The sequence below is a fragment of the Rattus norvegicus genome, chromosome 19 (assembly GCF_036323735.1).
Source record: "Rattus norvegicus strain BN/NHsdMcwi chromosome 19, GRCr8, whole genome shotgun sequence".
Taxonomy (NCBI): domain Eukaryota; kingdom Metazoa; phylum Chordata; class Mammalia; order Rodentia; family Muridae; genus Rattus; species Rattus norvegicus.
In genome coordinates this window covers 23,061,186-23,079,468 of record NC_086037.1, presented here as the reverse complement: position 1 = coordinate 23,079,468, position 18,283 = coordinate 23,061,186, and the positions used below count along the sequence as shown (strand labels likewise).

The 18,283-nt window shown below is 42.6% G+C and overlaps 3 protein-coding genes across 8 annotated transcripts in view; 2 read left to right on the top strand and 1 right to left on the bottom strand.

Moving 5' to 3' along the window:
• Nucleotides 1-2,641, top strand: part of Iqcm (IQ motif containing M) — a 230,308-nt gene extending 227,667 nt beyond the window's left edge. For all 6 annotated transcript variants that reach the window (XM_063278184.1, XM_063278180.1, XM_063278183.1 and 3 more), the window contains one exon: nt 2,481-2,641. The gene's annotated coding sequence lies outside the window, so the exon portion shown is untranslated. The remainder of the gene's footprint in view (nt 1-2,480) is intronic.
• A 5,288-nt stretch (nt 2,642-7,929) lies between these two features.
• Nucleotides 7,930-12,619, bottom strand: Dlg5l1 (discs large MAGUK scaffold protein 5 like 1). Its single transcript, XM_039100716.2, has 6 exons — nt 12,449-12,619; nt 11,270-11,429; nt 9,953-10,096; nt 9,153-9,319; nt 8,325-8,430; nt 7,930-8,201 (listed from the first exon to the last, which is right to left on the bottom strand). The coding sequence occupies exons 1-5, from the start codon at nt 12,573-12,575 to the stop codon at nt 8,366-8,368; spliced, it is 663 nt and encodes a 220-aa protein (XP_038956644.1). The 5' UTR covers nt 12,576-12,619; the 3' UTR covers nt 7,930-8,201; nt 8,325-8,365.
• Nucleotides 12,620-15,007: 2,388 nt separating this feature from the next.
• Nucleotides 15,008-17,366, top strand: Speer4cl4 (spermatogenesis associated glutamate (E)-rich protein 4C like 4; the record flags this gene model as incomplete). The annotated part of the gene is made up of 3 exons (XM_039100718.2): nt 15,008-15,239; nt 16,438-16,581; nt 17,213-17,366. Coding segments are annotated over exons 1-3 (510 nt in total), but the record flags the coding sequence as incomplete, so codon positions are not given.
• Nucleotides 17,367-18,283: the final 917 nt, after the last annotated feature.

Sequence of the window (18,283 nt, the reverse complement as noted above, 5' to 3'; positions counted from 1 at the left end):
AGGATGACATGTTCTATAGATATCTGTTAAATCCATTCGGTTCATAACTTCTGTTAGTTTCTCTGTGTCTCTGTTTAATTTCTGTTTCCATGATCTGTCCATTGATGAGAGTGGGGTGTTGAAATCTCCTACTATTATAGTGTGAGGTGCAATGTGTGTTTTGAGCTTTAGTAAGGTTTCTTTTATGTATGTAGGTGCCCTTGCATTTGGAGCATAGATATTTAGGATTGAGAGTTCATCTTGGTGGATTTTTCCTTTGATGAATATGAAGTGTCCTTCCTTATCTTTTTTAATAACTTTTGGTTGAAAGTCAATTTTATTCGATATTAGAATGGCAACTCCAGCTTGTTTCTTTGGGCCATTTGCTTGGAAAGTTGTTTTCCAGCCATTTACTCTGAGGTAGTGTCTGTCTTTGTCTCTGATGTGTGTTTCCTGCATGCAGCAAAATGCTGGGTCCTCTTTATGTATCCAGTCTGTTATCTGTGTCTTTTTATTGGGGAATTAAGTCCATTGATGTTGAGAGATATTAAGGAATAGTGATTGTTGCTTCCTGTTATTTTCGTATTTGGAGGTGGGATTATGTTTGTGTGCTTCTCTTCTTTTGGTTTTGTTGCAAAACGATTAGTTTCTTGCTTTTTCTAGGGTGTAGCTTTGCCTCCTTGTGTTGGGCTTTGCCATTTATTATCCTATAATTTGTATCCTATAATTTGCTGGATTTGTAGAAAGATATTGTGTAAATTTGGTTTTGTCATGGAATATCTTGCTTTCTCCCAATGTTAATTGAGAGTTTTGCTGGATACAGTAGCCTAGGCTGGCATTTGTGTTCTTTTAGGGTCTGTATGACATCTGTCCAGGATCTTCTGGCTTTCATAGTCTCTGGTGAGAAGTCTGGTGTAATTCTGATAGGTCTGCCTTTATATGTTACTTAACCTTTTTCCCTTACTGCTTTAATATTCTTTCTTTGTTTTGTGCATTTGGTGTTTTGACTATTATGTGACGGGAGGAATTTCTTTTCTGATCCAATCTATTTGGAGTTCTGTAGGCTTCTTGTATGTTTATGAGCATCTCTTTCTTTAGGTTAGGGAAATTTTCTTCTATGATTTTGTTAAAGATATTTACTGGCACTTTAATTTGGGAGTCTTCACTCTCTTCTATACCTTTTATCCTTAGGTTTGATCTTCTCATTTTGTCCTGGATTTCCTGTATGTTTTGGGCTAGGAGCTTTTTGCATTTTACAGTTTCTTGACAGTTGTGTCGATGTTTTCTATGTTATCTTCTGTCCCTGAGATTCTCTTCTATCTCTTATATTCTGTTGGTGATGCTTGCATCTATGACTTCTGATCTCTTCCTTAGGTTTTCTATCTCCAGGGTTGTCTCCCTTTGTTCTTTCTTTATTGTTTCTATTTCCATTTTTGAATCCTGGATGGTTTTGTTCAATTCCTTCACCTGTTTGGTTGTGTTTTCCTGTAATTCTTTCAGGGATTTTTGTGTTTCCTCTTTAAGGGCTTCTACCTGTTTACTTGTGTTGTCCTGCATTTATTTAAGGGAGTTATTTATGTCTTTCTTAAAGTCCTCCATCATTGTCATAAAATGTGATTTTAAATCTAATTATTGCTTTTCTGGTGTGTTTGGAAATCTGGTATTTTCTCTGGTGGGAGAACTGGGCTCTGATGATGCCAAGCAGTCTTGGTTTCTGTTGCTTATATTCCTGCGCTTGCCTCTAACCATTGGTTGTCTCTGGTGTTAGCTGGTCTTGCTGTTTCTGACAGTGGCTTGACCTTCCTATAGGCCTCTGTGTCAGCACTCCTATAGAACTGTTTTCCTGTTTTCTTTCAGCCATTTCTGGGAAAAGGTGCTCTGTTCTCAGGAGTGTAGGCGCTCCTGGGGACCGTCTCTCAGCTCTTGGTGCAGGCAGGAATCAGAAGGTTCCTGCCCTTGAGTACTCCTAGGTCCCTCCACTCAGGGGGCCAGCTGGCACTAGGGGATTCCCTCTTGGGTTGGGAATGTGGACAGAGGGTAGTCTCCTCTGATTTCTCAGGAGTGTCTGCAATTCTGAGGTTCCAGCTCTCTCCCCCAAGGTATTTGGGGGCAGGGAGCTGTTTGACCGGTTCAGTTCAGTTAAGGGCCCACACCAGAACCGCAGGTACCTTCAGGTGACTGTTCCTATAGTCCCGTGTCCAGAGGCACACATGCAGTTTCCCCTTGGACCATGGATGCTGGCAAAGGTGGGCAGAAGTGGCAGTCTGTACTGCAGTCTCAGGAGGGTCCTCAATTTCGGGTGTTCGGCTCTCTTCCCCACAGGATTTGGGTGCAGGAAGCTGTGGGATGAGATCAGTTCCCTTTATCCCATTTACTGTACTTTCTTTGATCTGTGCATTTGGTTTTAATTATTATGCAAATGGAGGGATTTTTTTTCTGTTCCAGTTAATTTGGTGTTCTGTATTCTTGTATGTTTATGGTCTTTTCTTTCTTTACCCTAGGGAAGTCTTCTGCTATGACTTTGTTGAAGAAGTTTACTGGACTTAGGAACTAGAAATCTTCATTATCTTCTATATCTATTATCCTTAGTTTTGGTCTTTTAATTATGTTCTGAAATTCCTGGATGTTTTGAATTCAATAAACCATATATGTTTATCTGAGATCTTTGATTTTGTGTTTTGTTGAGTGACCCCCTCACTGCACCCAAACTCTCCCATTCAGCAGCATATTGGATAATGAGACATGGTCAGGAATGGTGACCTCTTACCAAAAACTACATGGAAATGGCGAGGTGAATTCATGTGTGTTGAGTATCAGTAGTCTCCTGGCTGGTTTTGGCTCCCAGTTAGCCATATGCAACAGTTTCAAAAGCCCAGTTTTGATGTTCCTGGGGATTCCCATGACGATGCACTCAGACATGACAGCAAACAACCATAATCCTTGTCAAATAACTTGATTTATATAATAGAGAGAAAATTACTAAGTTATGTTGCAAGATATTTGATCACACTGTGATCTCCAAGGATGTATTATTTAATGAAAAACTATCCTATGGTATAGCATGGCCATGGCACAGACATTTAAATCAAGAGCTGTTTACTGAAAACATCATCTTTATTACAGTATGGCTCACCTACCAGACATCTTTATAGCAGAGCTAAAAAGTGCATTCATGTCCAGAGCAGATCAAGGAAGACTTGAAAGTAAATGAAGATAACTAGGGCAATGGGAAGTCTTTGAGTTGAAGGATTTTTAAGATAGTGCGCAGAGGGAACCACAATGCTCTTCTTCTGAGAGGTCAGTGAATTAGGAAGGACAGTTGGGAGCTTTACTTGACTTCAGCATCTGACCCTGGAGACTTTATTGGTAAAATTAACGTCTGGAATTTTGTGTTGTAAAACAACACTTTGGCTCTGCAGCTTTTGGCAAGGCCATGGACAGAGAGATCACACCAGCTGGGGACAATCTGAATGGAAATCTGGTTTTCTTAAGTCACCTGAGAAGTCCTCAAGGAGAGAGGAATGAATGGGTAGCACCATAATAGAAGGCTTTAGGATCTCGTATAGTGCTACTCTAGATGCCTTGAAAATAGAAGCAGAAAATGTAAGCTAAATGACTTTCAGGAATTAGCTCATTTCTGATTATGATTATTTCATATTGGTATTTTATACTTGATTATTTTTTTAAATTTAAAACAAGAGCCTTTGGTTTTAATTTGAGGTGGTCTTAGATTCACAAAATGCTTACAACCCCTGTCTGGCACCCGGCATCTAACACTATGGGGCTCGAGATTCTACTCTTAAATGCATCACCATCGAGAGCTTTCATTTAACCAGCAGGGTCCATGCCAGGCAGACACTGAGCAGGTTGTATGTTCTGTTAATCTCCACAACAACCCAATTCAGCAGAAACACGTCCATTTTACAGGTGAAGAAACCACAGCTCAAAGCAAATGAGTATCAGGGTCCCCTCAGTCTCACTGTCTGTCACTCAGACCCACATCCTTCTCTGTAAAGGGAAGCCATGGGCCTGATGTGGGCTGTGCAAGCTGACTCTGCTGAGATGATCAATGCTATTCTTGACCCTGGGAGAATTTAAGACAAGGTGACCCACAGACTCCTGGGATAGATTCTGCCTCTGGGTTCTAGGGTGGGACACAGTATCACTTACTGTGGGTCTCTACTTATCTGAGGAGTCTGTTCCCATGTGTCAACTTCTATGACAGTGGTTCAAAACACTCCTAATGATGCAATCCTTTAATACAGCTCTTCATGCTGTGGTGACCCCCACGACAAAATTATTCCATTGCTACTTCATAACTAATATTGCTACTCTTATAAGCTATAATGTGCAAGGTATCTTATATACAATCTTTGTGAGTGGTTGCTCCCCACAGGTTGAGAAACATTGCTTTATATACTTTTTTTTTTGAGAAGCCTTCATCTGAGGAGGACCTGATGCAGGTGTGAGAGCAGAGACACCCTGACATAGTGACAAGTTAGCAGGCCCAAGGCTGCTTGCCTTAATGGCAACAGAGATTCCTGGCTGAAGGCACAATCTGAAATCACTGTCCCCAGGACATTTCTTACATCAGTTTTCCCTCATTAAAATGTGTGTCTGCTTGGCCATGTCTGTCCAGGAAGCCAGTCCCTGTAGTCTCTGATACAGACAGAATGCTAAAGGCAAGAATGCTTTCCCTCTGTTGGCTCCAAGTCACTTCTATAGAAGTGAGTTCAAATCCCCCGTGGGTAAATGTGTGTCTCACATAATGCGTGAGAATTGAAATGTCATCCATTTGAGTGGACAAAAACCAGCTCTCACTTCAGATTTACAGCTGACCAACACTTAGTTTCAGGAGAATGAAGAAGCTGGCCAGGCCAGCAGAGTCAGATCCCCTCCCTGCCTGGGACAATCCCACCCACAGTAGACTTCAGCTTCACCAGCAGCTGTTATCAGAAAATCTGACCTTAAGGTTCTGAAGTCCACATATGCACAAACCCTAACGTTGTTAGATGGTGGATATGGGGTTTTTATCCCATTTAAAATCATTCAGGCCTCTTCTCTCCCCTGGGATGCACTCTGTTCTCTCAGGTCTGTTGGTCCTGGAAGGACCTGGGTTCAACTGAAGGCCTGGGAGGGAGGGGGAGGACCGTTTGTTGTAGGAATGAGCATGGATCAAGAATGTAGCCCCACTGTGACTGGGCAACTAAGCTCCAGAAAATCTTCCCCAATCACAGAACTGGGTCATGTGGGAGCCTTCACTGTTTCAAAGGGAGAGCTGGTTGCTTTCTCCTGGAAGAAGCACTTGGGGGTTGACTGTCACTTCTGAATCTTCTGTTCTAAGTCACTTCTCAGAAGGGGCACTTTGCTCTGACTTCTCCATGGGACCCACACAGCACTGGGGCTGGAGGATCCTATGGTGTTGCAGCTCTGAGCTGGGAGGGGTAGCTCTCACACTATCTTGAAGAAGCCTGTTTTCACAGCTGATCTGGATCTGAGGAACAGGTGCTTTTAAAGAAGCATGTGAACGTATATCCTGCAGGAGGGCTCACTATGCAGGGAAAGTCACACAGGACAGGGAAAAGTGGCTTCCCAACTTCCACAGGGCACTCAAACCAGGGAGGATTGTTGAATTTGTTCATTGTCTATTGTTATATCCCCTTTTCATTTCTAATTTTGTCAATTTAGGTATTGTCTCTTTGTATGCAGTTTGTTCGAGGAAGGGGTTGTCTCTCTGGTGGATCTTCTCAACAAAAAAAAAAAAAAGAAAAAAAGAAACAAAAAAAGCAAGCAAACAAACAAACAAAAAAACCAACACACATCTTGTGGTTCCCTTGACTCTTTGTATTTTTCTCTTTGTTTGTAATCGATTGATTTGATTTGAGCCTTGAATTAATTTCCTGCTGTCAAATCCTACCAGACACTCTATAAGATGAGGCTTTGCCTCACCTTGGTAAAAGTAGCATGTAATAAATGAAGCTTATGTTGCTCTCTCTAGTGGGGATGACATCACAATCTCACTGCAAACCATGCACAGCCCGGTTTAGGCTGTATTAAAGTAGCCCACCATTTCAATGCCTGCAAGGTGCCATGGGACAGTAGTAACATGAGTCTGCCTGCACCTGGACAGTTTTCACTAGGGACTACACACACACACACACACACACACACACACACACACACACACACAGAGCCTTTACTGACATGGTGCACATTCTTTCCACACCAAAAATAAAGTGAGCTGCTATGAAACACATCAATAATGGAATCAATAGAGGGAGTTGTGGGGAACTGGGGCTTAGAGTTACTTAAAGGCCCTATGCAGGCTCTCCTTATGTTGGAGGAGAAACTTCAAGTGCAATGTGGTTCTTTATTTTTTTCTCTAAAAAACACACGGTTAGGGTAGAACCTATGGCTTTGAGCATGTCTGGTAAGTACAGGGACACTGAATTAAATCCTAGGGCTGGAACACAATTAATCTTCTAAAAGATTACAGAGCAGCCTGGATGAAGACTCTCAGCTGAAAATGTGGACATCTCAAGACAGGCACTGGACAATGGCTGACAGACTTGACTGAAGACTGGAAATGTTTTCCTATCTCACAGGAAAAGAAGGCCCCTCATACCACACTGTAATCTAAGGACAGTTTATTCAGGTTAGGATGACATGAACTATTGTCTCATGTGACAGATGTCAGTACAAAGTATCCAAGGTATTGTATGCCAATGGTACCATTAACAGAACAAAGCACACAGTGTCATGAACACATAAATTATGAGTTTGTGTAGCAAGACCCAGGCCTCTTCCAGGTTCTTAGATAGTAACTGAGAACCTCAAATACGGTAGTGATGTGATAGTGTGGTGTGAATCTAGTTACAACTAGTTTCTATTGTGACACAGATGACTCTTTTTGTGTCATGTTCAGCTTATAATGAATGACTAGACCTAAGCATGAGAATAACCAAATACTACATTGCTTATCTACCTGCTGAGCTTTTAAAAGCCCTGGGGTGACAGCAAGCTTTTGTGGACATCTGGATTATTCCTTCTGTACTTTAACTCTGTGAGTCACCTCCACTCTCAGTACGTTAGTTCCATTCCATAAATTGGAAATGAGTCACCTGGAAAAAATACATTCTCAATACGATCCCAGATTGGCCATGGAAAAAGGGTAGCTTGAACTGTCCCACCTAGGTTCTGGGTTTGCACAGGCCTGCTCTCCAAAAGAAACCTGTGTTCACAGCTGTAGGCTACATTCACTATGGATGCTCTTGAGGTTCCTCCCTAAACTGCTTAGATTAAGATACTTTTCTTGCTACCAAAAGAACTCATTATGCCAAGCTGGCTTACAGGAAGCTAGTTTCTATTCTGTATTTTATCAGATGTGCATAACAGATATGGTCATCATTGACAACAGGTGAAAGATCTGCTCTAATATGGACACTAAGTGATGCTGGAGGATGATCCTGACCCACAATGAGCAGTGGGGACACCAGAGCCCTGTAGGGATGCCTGACAACCTAACACGTTGAGCACGCACGGCTCAGTAAGTTCCCTGTGAATACACATCACCTGAGATCTCTCTATTTAATTGGAGGTGATCCTGTCCACCTAATACAGCACCTCATGTGGAATAACAAAAGCCACCTGCAGGAGCTGTGGTGATGACTCACAGGGTAGAGCATCTGCTGCTCTCTCAGAAGAACCACATGGACCCTAACAATTGGGTAAAGCATGTCAGTGATTACATCATAAAATGTGTGCTGAGAAAAAGCCACATTCTCCTCAAAAAAGACACTGTGACACTGGGTACCCCTTGGTGACTTTGAATTCACTAATTAGCCCAGGCTCCATGGAACAGGCAGAGATCCATCTCTAGCTGTCAGTTCTAAGTCCACAGGAGGGGACAGAACCCTTAAGTAAGAATGATGGTCTTAAGAGTCAAGAGACAGAATTCAATTTTTATTGATAACAAATACATTTTGACAACAAAACAGGATTAAAATGAATAAAAATATTTAAAAATATTTCAAAGTGAAAAATAGTAACAAGAACATATAAATATGAAACAACAAAAAGAAAACTTCAATGAAAATCAAAACAAAAATATTTCTAAAGAGCATATTCTTAACGAACATTTAGAAGCATAGACGTATTGCTGTTTCTCCTCTAGCACACATAATGAAAGGCAGTCCCCCAAGTTGTCTCTCAAGTGCTGTTTTCTGAAAAAGAAAGTGAGTAAGACCTCAATCAGTCAGGCTGGCTTAGTGTTATATAAATTGAGGGTCTCTAAGAAATGACAAATTAACTCTGAGGAAGAATACTCATCCAAAAAATGTTGTTACCATTCAGGATGTTTGTCATCAGGGACTCCTGAGAAAGCAACTCATTCTTCAGGAAGCTCTCTTACTGGTGTGTGTCCAATTCCAGTTCTCTTGCACTTTCTGAGACCTGGGAGAGGAAGGCAGTTTTTCAGACACTGATTTGGTGGGGAAATGCAAGCCAGCTCTCAGAATGCTGCCTTCTACCACCTCAGTTCTATTGGACAGTCGACATGGACCTTTTAACTGATATCATTGTTGCTAACTCTGCAGGCAGGGCAAAATCTCCAGCAAGCCTCACAGTAATGTGGGCTGCCAATCTGGGACCCAGACTTAAACCAGTGCAAACCAAGAACAGGGCAATGGGAAGAGACCTCATTGGGTTGCAGGAAGAAAGGAGATGTCCATATGTCACCAAGGTTAAAGCCAATGACAAGTACTAATTTGACATTTGCACTTGGTTCTTATCCCAGAAAGGTGCTTCCTACACAAGAAGTCACATGACCACAGAGTGTCATTTGTCAAAGGACCACGAAGTTGTTCAAAACTCTGCATAGGATCCAATCTATCACATGGATATGCAATAATGAGGTATGTTATTCATCTGTCACCATTTCTATACTGCAGATTCAAAAAGAGCAGCAAAATATACTTGCAAAATAATTCAGCTTCTGAAAAGTGGTTAACTTCTCAGAATACTTGTGCATAGGCAGAGCAATGAACAATTCCATTGCATGAGGGGGTTGGCTGGTTGGGAGTGTAAATTAGAAAGGTGGTAGGAGAAAGCAAAGTTGTATCAAATTGGCAAATTTTATCAGATACTGTTAAGCTAACTCAGCTGCTCGTCCCTACCTGATGATGCTGGATCTGGACGTTGCTGGTCTTTATCTTTCTTGTTGAAGTCAACCAAATATTTCTGGTTCAGTGCACAATCAAGATGTCCCTCCTTGCTCCCCTGCTTCTGTGGGACCAACTTCTTCCTACATGTGTTCTCCATCAGGAGCTGGCTGAGCAGGTTTCTGGAAATACAGTCTGCATAGTAAGATCATGCTGTCCCTTTCTCCCATTCCTACTCCCAAGTCCCACTAACCATACCAGGTTCCAGGTACCCCTGAAGAGTTAATAAAATACATCTCGATACATATAAGGCTGCTGCACAAACCACAAAGAGTTAATTCTAGGAAGAATAAATTGTTTGTTTGGGCCGAGCACCAATTAGTGTCTGCATCTCTCAAAAAGAACATGGATCTACAACTATCCATGAAAGCCCAATGCATGGGGGCAACATCAATTAGTAGTTGGCAAACACCCTCAAAGCAGGTCAGTAGAACCAAGAGAAGGTCATGCTAACCATGTGGTCCACGCACTAAGTTTTGTAAAACCTGGTATGACACCATAGGTCCAGGTCAGCCTAATAACCTTCTGCTGACTTCAATCACTACTGTTCTATCTGGAGCCTTCTGAAGATGCCTAGACAATCCTGGGATGAGTAACAGTCTTTTATGGAACTGAAAACTGAGTCCTAATGACCCTGGCACACTGATGTGTAAACAGCACAAGAGATAGAATCATAGCTGAAGACCTTCCAATCCATAACAAAGAAATCAGAAATGGCCATTCCACAGGTGATAGCCTTTCTGACCAGGACTTACCTAGAGAAGGTAATCTCCTTCTTCAGCTTATGGCTGTTCTCATGGATCTCAGTGTTCTCCATCTCTAAGTTGTGCAGAATTGACATGACCACCTCCTCCATTCTCTCCAGGTCTTCGTAATACGGATTTGGCCTGAAGTGTGGCCTGGCCCCAAATGATAGAATACTATGAACATCAGCATTTAGGAATATATGAACTTGGGGTGGGTCCTGTACTACACCAGTCCTGGAAGGACACCTTCTGAATTCTACATATTGGGATCTTCTTCAGCTTCAGAAACGTGTTTTTCTGCGTCCAGGACACCAGAAGCTTGGCATCCAGAGGGAGGGTTCCCTGGCTCCCTTTGTTCAATCAAGAGGAAATCTGCAGTCAAGCCAGTTAAGCTATCAAGAGCCTAGGCCACACCTCTCCATGCTCCCCCACCCGAACACAGCCAGAAACCTGTGATTTCTTTTCTCCTGTTTTGATAACAGACCGTATATCAACACAAAATTATAATCTGCACAAAGAATAAAAATAAACAGACAAACGTGTCCACATAGGCAAAGAACTGTGTTGTTGACAGTGGGGCTCCCAGAACAAAGCATTCACATGACCATGAAAGTGTTACAGGTAAATACTCAGGCCAAGACGTAGACCCCTAGATTCCAAGTGTGGAGGGAAATATAAACATACAAAAGTTGTCCATATGCATTTGGATGTATGCACACACACAGACTCACAGACTGAGACATATCCACAAAAAAGAGCAATGTAAACAGAGTAAGAGAAAGAGAAAGAGAAATATGGAAACAGAGAGCACTGTGAGAACCAGGAGAAATGCATGCACCATTGCTGTCTCAGAGGGCAAGACATGCAGACAATAACAAACAGGCCTGAGCCTGAGACCTTCTACTCAAGCATTGAGATGAACAGTTTGGGACCAGGACCCTCAGGCTGCTGCCTGGATCTTCCAGCACTCAGTGCCCTGCCTAGCAGTACAGAGACTGACCATAAACTCACTGCAATTACAATCTTGCAAAGACACCAGCTGTCAAGGGCTTTGCAAATGCACACTGGGCACTCACTCTCCCTGACTTTATTCCTGAATTCTTCATTCAGACCACAAGTTCTGCTTTTCAATAAATGGAAGCAGATGAGTCCATTTTCCATCTCGCTCCTCAGGGTCAGATTCTGAATCTCCTCTATATGGGAGGTGAGGTTTAGCACAGGGTGGTTAGGGGGCACAGCTTTCTAGAACCCAAAACCTTAATAGGATAATATGAAGGTGACCTTGCAGACCCAGGAATGTAACAAAGCACTTGGAGGGATCCATACCTGTTGTTCTTGGATCTCTCTGTCAGAAACCTCAGGCGATATCTCAGGTCATTTCTCTCCTCGGTAATGAGCTGCAGCTCTTTAATCAGCCTCTCCTTTTCCTTCTTGGCCTGCTTCTCGCTTAGGGCAGTTTCAGGGGAAGATGTTTCTCTCCCAGCGTCTGTAGGTAGAAGAACACAAGTGAACCTGCATGGGGAGAATGCATAGAGTGTACATAGACCACAGTTAGGCCTAAACAGGAGAACAAGCCTGGAACCCAGTGTCACTGCTAGGCGATTGGTCTATGCTTAAGATCCTCCTCAGTGGATCTCAGTTCTCCCACTACTCTATAGAGACCAAGAGATGTAAGCAGCCAGGTGTTCCCTATGCCGGATATCACGTGCTTACATGGACGACGGAGATGGCTTCTCCAGGATTATTATCAGCTGAACAGGGTACAGCTTGGTTTCCTCACCCCTGTGGTTTCAGAACTCAGATGATAAATTCACCATCTACAACATTTGAATGATTGGAGACACTCAGATGTCCTACCCTGGTACTCTAGGCCAACAACTTTAGATTTAAAATGCATTTCCAAGGAGGACATGGTCAACAGACTTATCTGTTCCCCTATTTGAAACACCAAAACCCCAGAAGTGCCAATAGGTTACAGGCTGCATCTTGGTCTACACGTTCCAAATAGCTTTTGTATTGTAGAAACATGTTTGTAACACACAACCTCTAATATATAAAGCTAACGATGACCCTTCCAGTTAGAAGAAATCAGAGAAGGTCTAAGAACATAAGGTTATTGCCTGGAGCACAATTCTCCCCCTGTTCCTACTGTCAGATATCCACTGTATTTAAAGAAGCAATGATAGTGAAGTACATTGCTGCCCTGTCTAAACTCAGAAAAGGTGGACCCTCCATGACTCCTGATGAGGTTATTATATCAATGTAACAGAACAAATGAACTGAAAAGTAAAGACCAGAAGTTCCCAGTATAATAGCATTGGCCTTACTATAGCCTCCCAGTGGGGATGGTGAATCTAAAGTTCTGAAATCCTTGACTTTAAGGAATTGTGATATTCATGGAAATTCAATTCCTTTTCAGATGCTCCAGTTGTTGTGGCTAGAAAGGTCAGCTTAAGCCTCCAGCCCCCCTGACAGGAAGCTCAAAATATACTGCCCAGTACTTACTGAACATTCTCCAGAAGTGCTGTCTTTGTCCATCATTACTTTGAGAGGAAAGGCCAGACTCCTTCACTCTAGTCTCTCCAGAATCGACGTTCCCCCTCCCAAAACGCTTGCGAAGACGGGAAAACATGTCTTAGCTTGTAACTGCCAGACTCAGACTGAGAGAAACTAGGGCACTGGTTGTCACTACAACACTGGTGACATCACAGAGGATGCCAGAACTCTCTAGGAGACAATAGAATGTCCAAGAAGGGACAGCTGATGTCATGGGGAGCAGACTTTGCCCCCCTGCTAATAATCTCCCTGTACTGAGCATAAGCAGAGGTGCCCTTTCCAGGAGTCTTTCCCGGCAGAGCCACTGAGCATCTCCTGCTTTCAAAGACAATTTTTCCTCAAGGCTTGATTAGAAAAAAACCTTAGTAATTCCTATGCATCTAAATGAATGTTTCCTTCCATATCTTGCCCCAAAATGTCTCATCCTAACTCAAATTGTCCTCATTCACCAATGTAAGCCATTAAAACTTCCTGAGATTTCATACCAGCTTGAATATGCAGTCAAAAGTTCTCCTGTCTCATTCTGTACAGGTGCTTTATATCACATCAAGAAATAGTCTGCATGGTAGGTTACAACATGGGTGTGTGTTAGGGGAACACTCATGAAGTCATGTGCTTAGCAATCGACAATTGCCAGAATATTCCTTAGGAGAAAGAGTTGAAGTCTTTAAGGTGCTAGGAAATGTGTGGAGACCTGTTGGCAGAGGAAAATGCAATATTGGAGCCACCAGTGAAGGGAACCTCATGCTGCTTGTGGGGTTCTCTTCTCTGCACCAATGTGGCCAAAGGAGCACTGCTTACCTGAGTAAGATACATCATGTGCTTTTATCAGAAAAATAAAATTGTCAAGAGATATAGGGGATGCACATAAACGGCTAAATGGTGCTTATCCATTAAGTGGATAGAGCAAGGTCCCAGCACCTGTAAACTGGGAAATGGCCACTCCACCAAACACAAAACCATCTATCATAGTAAATAATGAATACTTTATAGAATGCACACATTAACACTGATAGATCACTTCCGTAGTTCAAATTTTGGGGGCAAATTCATATAGCAACTTATATAGCAAAAAATAAGAAAGAAAGAGAAGAGAAAAAGTCAAAACAAAAAGCTCAAGCTTCTCTCTCATATGAAGATTGCAGGAAGTGTTATATGGTAGTCAGTTCTGATTAGACCATTTTAGATAGAACAATGCATAGTGACCCTTAATGTGATGGGCCCTATATAAAGATTTTTGCAATATTGGAATTTTAACAAACCTAATCCAGAACATACAGAAGAGCAAGGATGTGATCACCATGTCCTAGCTCTCTATCAGGGTATTTTTCTGCGTCCTTGATTGTCAGGCATCTAACAGCAACAATCTGAAAAACTGGTAGACATGGGAAAACGTGGCTAAAACTATAGTTGTGGGATATATCCACAGACATGTTTGCCCGTCTTTGTAGGCGCTTTGGGAGAGTTGATGATGATAGAAAAGAGTCTAGAATGAAGCAAACGAAACCTAAAGGTAATGATGGACACAGGACATGGGGAATGTGGAGTAAGTTCTGGGCAGTGTATGTTGAGCTTCCGGTCAGGGGTGAGTGTGGGGGACTTCAGCTGGCCTTTATAGCAATGGGCCACAACAACTGGAACATCTCCACAGATATTGAATTCCATGATTATCACAATTCCTGAAAGTCAAGGTTTTCACATCATTAGTTTCTCCATAACCACATGGAGGATATGGCAATGCCTATGCTATTATTGGGTGAACTTCTAGTCTTTACTTTTACAGTGCATTCGGTATGTTAAATTGATATAATAACACCATGAGTAGTCATGGAGGGTATAACTTTTCTGAATTAAACAGGGCATCAATGTACTTCACTTTCATTGCTTCTTTAAATTCAGTGACTATCTGACAGTAGTAAGAGGGAGAGAACTGTGCTCCTGGCCATGACCTTATATTCTTAGAACTCCTCTGACTACCTCTGGCTGACGGGGCCAATCTTACCTTCATATATTAGCGGTTCTGTGTGGCAGATATTTTTGTACAGTAGCCAAACTATATGGAGCAGGTAGAGAAAGAGCCTGTAACCTATTGGCACTTCTGGGGCATTTGTCATTTCAGTAGGGGGAATTAATAAGTCTGTTGACCATGTCCTCCCCCTACATGACTTTTTAATGCAAAGTTATTGGACTAGAGTAACAGTGTAGGGTATCTGAGTATCCCTGATCAATCAAGTCATTGTGGATGCTGAATTGATGATCTGACTTCTGAAACCAGAGGGGTGAGGGTCCTGAAACCAGGTTGTAGCCTGCGTACCTGATAATAATCCTGGAGAAGGCATCTCTCTGGTACTTGTCAGCCTGTGTGGGCGGGCATAGGGAACACCTCGCTGCTTACATCTCTTGGTCTCTATAGAGTAGTGGGGGAACTGTGACCCACTTAGGATGCCTCTTACACATAGACCAAACTCCTTGCAGTGACACTGGCTTCCAAGCATGTTCTCCTGTTTGGACCTCACTGTGGTCTGTGTATGCTCTATGCATTCGCCCCATGCGGGTTCACTTGTGTTCTTCTACCTACAGAGGCCTGCAGACAGACGTCATCCCCTGAAAATGTCCTAAACAAGGTGCAGGCCAACGAGGAAGAGAAGAGGCTGAATAGAGAACTGGAGATAACTACCAAGGAGAGAAATGAGCTGACAGATCGCCTTCTTTATGTGACAGGTGGATCCATGAACAAGAGGTATGCATTGCTCCAAACAAACGACCTTATTCTAAACCTCATCTCCCATAGAGAGGAGATTCAGAACCTGACCCTTACTGAAGAGTGAGATTGAAAATGGACTCTCTGATTTCGCCTGTTGAAAATCTGAACTTGTGATCTGAGTGAAGAATTCAGGGATAAAGTCACTGGAGCATGAGTTCCCAGTGTACAATTGGAAAGCCCTTGACAGGTGGCAACTTTGCAAGGTTCTAGGTGCTGTGAGTTTGTGGACAGTGTTTGTACTTGCTAGGAAGGTGACTGAACGCTATCATTTCATGGCAGCACCCTCAGGTAACAGGTCCCACATTGTTCATCTCCATGCTTAACTAGAAGGCCTGAGGCTCTGGCCTGTTCTTTCTTGTCTGTGTGCCTTACACTCTGAGACAGTAATGGTGCATACATTTCTACTGATTCTCATTGTGCTCTTTCCATATTTGTCTCTCTTTCTCATTCTCTGAGTCTGTTTACTTTTCTTTTCTTGTGGGTGTGTCCCAGTTTGTGTGTCTGTGTGTGCACAAGTCTGCATGCATATGCACAACTTTTATATGTTTCTATGTCCCTGCACACTTGGAATTTAGGGGTCTGTTTTTTGACCTCAGGATATACCTGTATAATAGTTTCATGGAGGTCTAAGTGCTGTATTTTGGAAGCCCCACTTTCAACAGCACAGTTCTTTGCCTGTGTGGTCACATTTGTCTATACATTTGTATGCCTTGGGCAGATTAGAAGTTTGTGGCAATATCTGGTCTCATCTCCAGAATTATGTGTACTGTCTGTCTCTAGAATATTAGTTATTCGGCTTGTAGCATTCCACTTGTCAAAACAGGAAAAATGAAATCAGAGGTTTCTGGATGTGTGTGTGTGTGTGTGTGTGTGTGTGTGTGTGTGTGTGTGTGTGTGGTTGGGTAAGCTCTGTGGCCTAGGCTCTTGACAGCATAACAGGTTTGAATGCAGATCCAGCCCTCCTGATTGAAAAAAGTGAGCCAGGGAACCCTTTATCTGGGTGCTTAGCTTCTGTTGTCCTGGGCACACAATTCCAAGTTTCTGAAGCTGAAGAAGATCCAAATATGTAGAATTCAGAAAGTGTCCTTCCAGGGCTGGGGTAGTACAGGACACAGCCTGAGTTCATATAATCCTAAACCTCGATGTTCATTGGGTTCTATCTTCCTGGGGCCAGCCCCTACTTCAGGTCAAATCCATTTTATGAAAACTTGAAGATAAAGGAGAAAGAGGTCATGTCATTACTGCACAACTTAGACACAAAGAACATTGAACATCGTGAGAAATTTCAGGTGCTCAAGAAGGAGATTAACTTCTATCGGTAAGTACTGCTCAGAAGGGCCCATCACTTGTGGAATGGCCATGTCTGCATCTCTTTGTTCTGGACCAGAGGGTCTGCAGCTCTGGGCCCATCTCTTCTGCTGTTTAAATATCACTGTGCCGTGGGTCTTTTGGACTCAGTTTCAGTTCTTTAAGAGACTGTGTCTTCTCACCACAGTGTCTATGCATTTTAGAAGGCTCTGGATAGAACTACACTGATTCAGGCATCAGAGTGTTATTAGGCCAACCTGCGGCTCTGGGGTCATACCAGGTTTAACAAAGCTCAATGTGTGGACCACATGGTTTGCATGACCTCCCTTGGTTCTACTGTCCTCTTGTGGTTATTTGCTGCCTACTAATTGATGCTGTCCCGATGCATTGGGCTCTCATGGATAGTTGTAGATCCCTTGTTCTTTTGGACAGACATGGACTCTTATTGGTGCTTGGGTCACAGAAACAATTTATTCTTCCCTGGATTGGCCGTTTGCTGTTTGTGCAGCAGCCTTACATGTATGGAGATGTATTCTATGAAGTCTTTATGGGTATCTGGGTCCTGGTGGACTTTGTGGGATTTGGCAGTTGGAATGGGAGGAAGAGTCTTCAGGATCTTACTATGCAGAGTGTGTTTCCAGCAACCTGCACAGCCGGCTCCTGATGGACCAGGCATGTATGAAGAAGAAGTTGGTCACATTGAAGCAGGAGAGCAAGGAGGTACAGCGATATTTGTTTGAGTTGAACCGGAAAGATGAAGACGAACAGGAGAAGACCAGCAACCTCCAGACCCAGCAAAATTTGGTAGGAACGAGCAGCTGAGTCAGATTAACAATGTCTGATACCATTTGCCTATTGGATACATCTTTGCTTCCCCTATCACCTTTCTAATCTCCCCACACCCAGTCAGTCACCCACCTCATGTGATAGAGTTATTCATTGCTCTGTCTATGCACAAGTATTCTGGGATGTTAACCACTCTTCAGAAACTGAATTATGGGCAATTATACTTCTCTGCCCTTTTTGAAACTGCAGTCCAGAAATGGTGACAGAGGAATAACATATCACATGACTGAAGGCAGCAACTTGACAGCTGGTATACGTGTCCCCACCACATCCGTGTCTTAATAGCTGCCTTCTTCTCCCAGGTCTCAGGAACTGCAGGAGACATGGAATAGGACGGATCCCAGGAAGACAGCCCCCTGAAGAATGAGTTTCTCTCTCAGGAGTTCCCTGTGACGACAATCCTCACAGTCAAAGACTTTTTGTGGGTGAATATTCTTCCTCGCAGATAATTTCCTCAATGTTTAGAGACCCTACATTTATGTATCCGTATGCCAGCCTGTCTGGTTGAGGTCTTTCTCCTTTCTCATACCGACAACACCATTTGAGAGACAAATGAGGGGACTGCCTTGACATCTCACGTCCTAGAGGAGAAACAGCACTACAACTGTGTTTCTAAATGTTCATTAAGAAAATGCTGTTAAGAAATGTTTTTGGTTATGATTTTCATTGAAGTTTTCTTTTTGTTATTTCATAGTTATATATTCTTGTTACTGTTTTTCATTTTTTATACCATTTTAGTTGTTCATTTTATGCCTGTTTTTTGTAAATTGTATTCCTTATGAATAAAAATTGATTTGTAACTCTTGACTCTTAAGACCATCTTATTCAAGGGTCCTTTCCCCTCCTGTAGACTTAGAACTGACAGC